At 36.8% G+C, this 8,413-nt stretch overlaps 1 protein-coding gene across 1 annotated transcript; it reads right to left on the reverse strand.

The window, feature by feature from the left end:
* Nucleotides 1-973: 973 nt before the first annotated feature.
* Nucleotides 974-7,875, reverse strand: LOC133744050 (CBL-interacting serine/threonine-protein kinase 8-like). The gene is made up of 14 exons (XM_062172176.1): nucleotides 7,486-7,875; nucleotides 7,099-7,161; nucleotides 6,935-7,006; nucleotides 6,722-6,829; nucleotides 6,565-6,639; nucleotides 6,419-6,472; nucleotides 6,173-6,298; nucleotides 5,622-5,711; nucleotides 2,705-2,827; nucleotides 2,500-2,619; nucleotides 2,069-2,185; nucleotides 1,811-1,867; nucleotides 1,648-1,722; nucleotides 974-1,500 (listed from the first exon to the last, which is right to left on the reverse strand). Exons 1-14 carry the CDS (start codon nucleotides 7,642-7,644, stop codon nucleotides 1,399-1,401), a joined length of 1,341 nt encoding a protein of 446 aa, XP_062028160.1. The 5' UTR covers nucleotides 7,645-7,875; the 3' UTR covers nucleotides 974-1,398.
* Between the last annotated feature and the right edge of the window lie 538 nt (nucleotides 7,876-8,413).

The following is an 8,413-nucleotide window of genomic DNA, read 5'->3' on the forward strand; positions in this document are numbered from 1 at the left end:
AATGCAACTTGTATTGAGCAAATGAAATTAGGTTTCATCAAGGGCGACAATACCAAGCATATATCACCGAAATTCTTTTACAATCAGCAACAGCAAACACTTCTAAAAATTGAAGTAAATCAAATCCGATCAGAGGATAATGTAGCGGACTTATTTACTAAGTCGTTACCAAAATCCCCTTTCGAGAAACATGTGAAGAGCATCGGATTAAGAAGGTTATCCGAACTCCCATGATCTTTAGGGGAAGTCTAAATCAGGGGGAGTATCCAGAAACATACTCCACACTCAACGCGCGTTGTGCTCTTTTTATCCTTCGACCAAGGTTGTTTTTTCCCACAGGGTTTTATTACTTGGCAAGGTTTTTAACGAGGCAATTTCGAAGCGCACGGCCTAGACAATGCTATTAAACATGAAATATCCAAGGGGGAGTGTTGTAGTATACATGAATCATATTGTAGTATATATGAGTCATAGTATAAATGTCTATATCATGTATAAATAGGCACTTGAGTGTATAGATAAGGTACTTGAGTGTATAATATAGGTATAGAGACTTGTGTGACAAGCTTTATGCCAAAGGGCAACAAGCATGGCAGATTTCATCATTGAATGCAAGTATGTGGAGCTGCAGCCCTCAATCAACAAGAGAAGATTGTTACCAAATTGAGTTTCTCTTAGAGCTTTCACACTAGCTATGTATTCCTATAAATACACTCCTTTGTGAGAAGAATAACACACATGAATCTCCATTCTCTCTGAATTATTACTCTCTCTATATTTCTGTCAATTTATGCTTGTCCTCAAACAGTTAGAAGTTTGATTACTACTTTGGTTTATTACTGTAATATAATTTGACATGATTCACAGAATTTTCTGGAAAAATAAATACTTCCCATAAGGGAATTGGCCTTGTTCTCTCAATGGATTTAACTTGTTTTTTTTTAAAACAAAGTACAAGCTATAAAACCCCTAATTGAGTAATTTTCATTTGTCAACTGTGTAGCTACATTTCTTGAATCCGATAAAGAACTGTCAGCTTGTACAAATAGCACTAAGACCGCAAGACAACACATTAACTCGATACAAACTTACACTAGAAAACCAAAATAAAGTCTCTTCCTATACATTTCTTGAATCCGATAAAGAACTGTCAGCTTGTACAAATAGCACTAAGACCGCAAGACAACACATTAACTCGATACAAACTTACACTAGAAAACCAAAGTAAAGTCTCTTCCTAGTATTTCTTTCTCCTGGATCCTATTTTACAAGGACAGTAGTATCAAGATAGGTATACGGATTAGAACCTCAACTTAATGCCCCATGCCTCCAAAAGCGTTGTCGAGTACAAGTCAAGCAATGACCGTGGAGTGAAAGCAAATGATGTTGTGTAAGAAATCAATGCTTTTTACTTTTACTCTTGCTGATTTTCGATTTGCTAGATTCAGTAGGCGGTTTCCAAATGATATCCTCAAGATTGCTACAAAAGTTCTTGTAAAACTGTAGAACAGTAGCGAATCAGAAACTAAAAGAAAATTAGCAGTGTACTATTATACTTGCAAGGAGAGACCTACTTGACATGCATGCATGTGAACACATAAAGGTGGTGCAAGTTACCTTATCATGAAATTCAAACTAAAAACTGACCTTGAGGAATTCACTAGCATCTCCAGCAGCTTTCTGAATGTCTACCATGTAATAGGTTGGAGCGAGTTCAAAAATCTTCAGCCAATAAAGAAAAGATTCAGTGATTCATTTTACTAAATTTTACAGGGTTGGCTTCAGGCTTAGCATCAGGAGGAAAGCTTACTTCGAGAATAATGGAGAAATGAGAAGTTTTATTTGCTGAAAGACCCTCCACTCGCATCTGAAATAATAACAAAACAGGCATGTATTGCTTTAGCAGTTGAGGTTTCAAGGAATGCTATCCAGGACTATCCTCCTAGGAAACACTCACATTAGACACGTGAAAAACTAAACAAAGACTGTACATATCATGATATTGGTAGAAGAAAAAGAAATGATGCACCAAAAGTATGGAATACTATGGAAAATCCTAGCTGTTTACCTTATAGTTACGAATGTGTGTCTTGAAACCCATTGATTGTGCAACAACTTCCATACTTGATAGTACGACCTTTGCTGGCTTTTGTGAGACAAAGCGTGTCTGATACTTCATACAATCCTATCAGTGAGGGAGAGAAATTAATACACTGTATTATTAGCAACTGACACAAGAAACTATCTCTCTCATGTAACAACATTGGATCACATGATGTTCAGAGATTAATCTCGATTCACAGTGGAATGTTATGCTTGTGTGACAGATTGAAAGAACCAGAAGACATAGAGTATAAGTTTACTAGATTAGCTAGTTTTCAGGGTGTGAATATGAAATGCACAACCATGTGATGGCCACAATATAAATGTAGAGGTATCATTTACTCAGCTGCTATAGCATAAAGAGAGAGGGAAGTAAATTATAAGCTAATGTCTTACCTTGCCACGGTCAAACATTGTTGCAAGGTTTAGGCCTTGAGATAAGATGATCAAGTCAAATGCATTAAGAACTAAAGGACTCATGTCCTCATTGCTCTGGTGCTTGCTATCCCTTTGTTCCTACATAGAGCCATATATATCAAGAAAGTTAGTAGAGCTTTCAATCTCAATCAAACAAAATGCATGTTCTCAAAGCCTTACCAACCTCGGTCTCGTCGAAGACAGCATTTACATCATCCAGATTTACATCTTCATATTCTAATATTTTGGGAGCAACGTAATTTTTTTGAAACCACTCATCATTTCTGATCTGTTCAATCGTAATACGCTGCATTGACACAAAGTCACACACAAATAAACACATATCAGAAACAACTCAATGGTTGTATAACTAAAGAAAAGTAATTCACAAGAAACCTTACAACATTACTACCAAGAATTCAATCCACAGACTTCAATTATAGTAATTAATCTAGTCCATACTTTTTCGATAAATCATCAAGTAAATAAGGTAAGTGGATGGTAACGCAAGTGGGAACGCAAGTGGGAACGCAAGTGGGAATCAACCTTTTTAGATTGCGTATAATGGTGAAAACACAGAATTACCGAACCAAATATCCGTAATTAAGTTAAGTGGATGGTGATATTATCAGGTTCTAAAGAAAAAAGTCCATGGTTTGCATGGCTCAAACAAGGGGAGACACAGAAGGAGCACCAGTTTCCCACTATTGGGTTGATAGGGCTTCTACATTATTAAAAAACTGATCACTGATCGTTACCACCAGTACACTACAGACAACTTATACTTTGCCTTCCTGTTTCTGTACTTTGGAAAGATAAACTTATTACAGAACTCAAAATAATTGCACAAGCCAAGCATGTGAAACTCTGAATATTGAAACAGATATTCATAATTGGTAATAACTAGTCTCCTATTCTAATTAAAAATCCAATCACCAAATTCAATTTATTCCAGTTTAGAATTTTCTACTATATGCAAATACTAACTTAAAAAAAAATTGCATGATATAAGTACCAACTTTTTCATTGTTATGTTCGCTTTCGGTGTTTCTATGGAAATTCCTAGTACCTTATTCCTTCATTTGAGCCCTATACGAACTAGAAGGAATAGCGTCGCAAGAACGTAGACTTAGTATAACCAAACAGCCAACTGTGTTCTTCTGCATAATTCTATCATATTATCATCAGCCCATGGCCCCAAAACCCGGATTCATGACTGAAAGTCGATTAATGTAGGACAAGGTATTGTGTTTAAGGTCTCAGAAGGGTTAAATTTAGGGTGATACTCTGGGAGAATGGGTGCTGTTGTTAAAAGAACTGTGAGTCAATGAAAAGGAAAGGAATATAGGAATTCTGGAATCACACCAGAAGGGTCCTTGGAAATCAGACCAAGACTTCACTTCTCACGAACCAATCAAGAGATATTATATGAAATAAAACACGAGCAATTTCATTTACTGGTTCCAAGCAATACATAGTGACCCTTATATAGAGCTACAGAAGATATCAGAACCCAACATTCAATGACCCATATTAATGACTTCTAAACGTCTAATTATTACTGACTGACATGAAATACCTTAGAAAACTTTAAACATGACCCAATACAAAGAATGCATCTTAAATGAAACATCTAGAAGCATGTAACTCACAACTACAGGGACTCCAGCACATCTAAATGACTCTAGACTCTTCTAGAATTTATTTCACTTTTCTTTCATCCATTGTCAACACATATGTAAGTCCGCATCTGATCTCCATTAACTCTCCCCCACTTGGTACAGCTCACAAAGAGAAGGAGTTTAATTAACTCTTCTTTGGTTAGCCAGGTATAATCTAAAGGTAATATGCTGGTAGAGGCATTTTTTATAGGGTGTGGATGGGTAGGCATCTGTGGTTTTGTAGTAGATCAGGCATCACAAAGGTTTCTATGTTTTTTCCTCATGGTACTAGTATAGTGTAAGGACAAATTTAAAGGCTGAACTGATTTGAGGAACGAAGGATTTTCCAAAGGATAGGCATTGCTATAGATCCGCTTAGCCACCTTGAAATGACACATTCTCTTTGCATGGAGATTGTCATCCTCCTTAGATTGCCGCAAAAACACCATCATTACATTTGCATATGCCATTATGTCTCTTTCTTCCACTCGTTCCTCATCGCCAGCATCATCTTCTGAAACATGGAGTTTTTATTTCATTTGGTTCTGCTCAATTATGTCCCAAGGTATTCAGCATCTAAAAGTTTTTCAGTTCTATTCAAACTGTTCCTGAGGGCCCGGTCTTGCTTCTAATGCCTCTATCGAGATATCAAGATATGCATGTCATGCACATATTGCTCATGTTGTCCAATTAGGACATCTAGCCTTTCGTGAGCTGCAACAATAACTCGTCTTGTTGTCTATCAGTCATGAAACCCCGTAAAAGGTAGTCCTGTGCTAGCTGTCCTTTCCTTCTCTGATACCAAATATAATATAGGGCAACCTAGGAGTATTGTGTTTAAGGTCTCAGAAGGGTGAACTGTAGGGTGACACTCTATGGAAAATGGGTGTTGTTAGTAATGAACTGAGAAATAGAAATCCTAAAACTCTTATTATTAATGACTGACAAGAAATACCTTACAAAATACAAAACTAAAAACGCCACCCGAGACAAAGAATGCATCTTAAATAAAACATCTAGAAGACACATGAAAACCCTATAGCAACTAGAAGGACTCCAACAAATCTAATAGATTCTAGACTATCTATTATTCCATCCATTGTCGACACATTCGTAATGACATCGCACGTCACTATTACAAATTGGCATGTGCAACCCATTCAAGGGTTGGTAACAAATACAAAGGACATTTGGAAAGACAATAAGAGTATTTCTAATTTTGCCATTTGTTTTATGAATTAAACAAGTATTCTTCATGTTGGATGGTTACATGTTATGTAATTCCATGGTTTGTAGTGCATATAGCAAAAGCAACATGCCCCCAAAAAAACTGACACCTACATTTCCATTTCCATAAGACATTGAAATAGTAATTGAAGCCTGATACTGTCCGCTATATGCATATAAATGAGCAAGTCTTGTAACATAGCCAATACTTACAGTTGCAGGATTTGGATCCAGAATGCTATGAATCAAGGATTTTGCTCCCACTGGAAACCAAGTTGGGCATGAGAACTGTGCTTTCTCAATCTGCAGAATAAATGACAATGGCTTATCACATATGACATTTATATCTTATAGCACAATTTGACATCCCTCCTCCCTAGTAGACATCAGATGAGGCAAAATAGTTTGAGAAAGGATTAAGACAGAGTCCAGAAAATGAAATAATCACGCCTAGAATCCTCTAACTGTACCTAAAAATTAGGTGAAAGGACTTTAAGAACGTGAAAGAACAGAGGCAGTATTTCATGCTCTTTCACATTCACAACCAAATGCAATTGTTCGGAAGACAACACGATCAGTCACTAGTCAACAATTCTTAAGAAGCATCATTCTCAAACCTATGAATTAAGTAGAATATTTAAGAAAAAAGAGTCACTGGTCATACAACTTTAACAGTTACCCATATTGATCCAAAATACCAGTTCAAAATCCTTTTACTCCAAACCATAATAATCAGAAAATATAAACACGAAAGAGGTTCATGCCTTACTATATAGTGTGGTCAGGTCAAGCTCATCAAATGGAAGATATCCAGCCATGAGAACATAAAGGATGACCCCACAGGACCAAACATCTGCCACGGCACCATCATAACCCTTGTGACTGAGGACCTAGAACATGAAATGACAAGATAAATATAAATCAAGGCAGTCGCATGCAAGAAACAAACTATTTCAGCGCTTGAGGTATAGTCAAATACTAACTCAGAAGGTGGCTAAATGTATTGTTACCTCAGGTGCAACATAGTTAGGGGTCCCACAAGTTGTGCGAAGGAGGCTGACTCCCTGTGTGCAAAAAACAAACATTAATATGCCAACAAAAACTATAACTCTCAACTGTCAAAATGTCAACAAACAAGATGAGACCAAAATCTTACTTGTTCAGGCAATGCACTCAGACCGAAATCTGAAATTCTTAAATTTCCAAGAGAATCAAGCAAAAGATTTTCCGGCTGCACAAAAAGCAATGATGTGAATTTCTCGAGACAGCAAAAAACAATTGCAAATGCTTGCTAGTTACATTAAAAGGAAAACCTTTAAATCTCTATGATACACTCCCTTGCTGTGGCAATAATCCACTCCATCAATAAGCTGTTGGAAGAATCTCCTGGCTTCACCTTCGCTAAGACGTCCGTGATGAACCTGAATAACCAACCATTCTTCTCACTGTTAACATCATATGACCACTTTCCTAAAAATTTCATCGCCCATATTGAGCAGTGGGATTTGAAGTCAGAGACTACTCACGATTTTATCAAACAATTCACCACCCGTAATGAACTCCAATATTATATAAATCTTGGTCCGACTCGCTAGAACCTACACCAGACAACATCATAGAGTCAGTTAACTACATTTATCAACAGTCTGCACACAACTATTTTAAAGTCAGGAGTAGATATGTCACATGCCTCGTGCAAACGAACTACATAGGGATGCCTCACAAGCTTCATTATTGATATCTCCCTCTTGATCTGCATCATAAACATCAATTTTTCAAGCAGAGATACTAAAATGGAAACTGCATCAACCTCAACTCCCTAACCCATTTCAAAATTAACATAGGAAAACAAGCCAATTGAGTCCCAAGTTACAACCAGCTAAATTCTCAAGTTGCAAACTTTACAATCATTTTCCAAGCAGAAATACAAAAACGGAAACTGGGTCAAGCTCAAGTCCCTAAACCAAAACAAACCAACTAAGAAAGTTTCAACCTTTAGAATTTCTACCCAACTCAAAACCAACATTGAAGGGCAACTAAGTCAATAGAGTAAAAAGCTGGGCAATTTGGGTACTACCTGGTCGACCATCTTGTGCTTGATGATGGAACTCCGATCGATTATCTTCATGGCCACACTCTCACCAGTCTCAGTGTTCTGAGCAAACTTCACCTTCGCGAAGGTTCCTTCGCCGATCGTCCTCCCAATTTCATACTTACCCACTTTCCTGACCACCATTTTCGTCTCTCAAAATCTCAGCTTGGGAGCATTTCCCTCTTTATAAAACAAACCAAAAGCAGCTAAAGACTTGAACTTTCAACGTAACACTTTATGCCCAAGTGTACATAAGTGGTTTCTTATCTGATTTAGACAGCAAAAAAGAAGTAACACACCAAAAGAGTCCTGGTTGTGAGAAGGATGGTTTGAATTTTTCAAAAAAGCTAAATTCTTTTTATTGTTTGATTTGGGGCTTTAGTGGTTGATTGGGTTTAGAGAATATAAACAAAGCCTAATATTGAGGTTTAATATGTGTAGTTGGTCAAGTTGAAGTGCTGTGCCTTGTTGCTTTGGACAAACTTTCCTATTTGTCGGATTTTTCCACGCTAACCTGCCTTTATTATTATTATTATTATTATTATTTTTTTTTTTTTTTTTTTTGATACGCAACATAAAATCAGATACGAAGGCCACGTTGGCCTCCACCGTTTACAGTATTATTATTTTTCTTTAAGAGAAAAAAAGTTACAAAGCAAAATCACAACAACAATCACTCTAGCTTATCTCAATAGAATGGGAACACAGAAAAGAGAGACGGCTAAACCAAATAGAAACATCTCTAATTTATAAGCAATAGAGTTTAATTATTTCTCTAAACATATGCCGAAAACAAATTGAATCAAATAACTTCTTGCTTAGCTAGAAGGTTAATGTGTTGCACCAACGATTTGATAGGACAACGAACTGGACCATTGCTCGTACATTATTAATGAGGACCTTCGAACCACCT

The sequence above is a fragment of the Rosa rugosa genome, chromosome 4, assembly GCF_958449725.1.
Source record: "Rosa rugosa chromosome 4, drRosRugo1.1, whole genome shotgun sequence".
NCBI lineage: Eukaryota > Viridiplantae > Streptophyta > Magnoliopsida > Rosales > Rosaceae > Rosa > Rosa rugosa.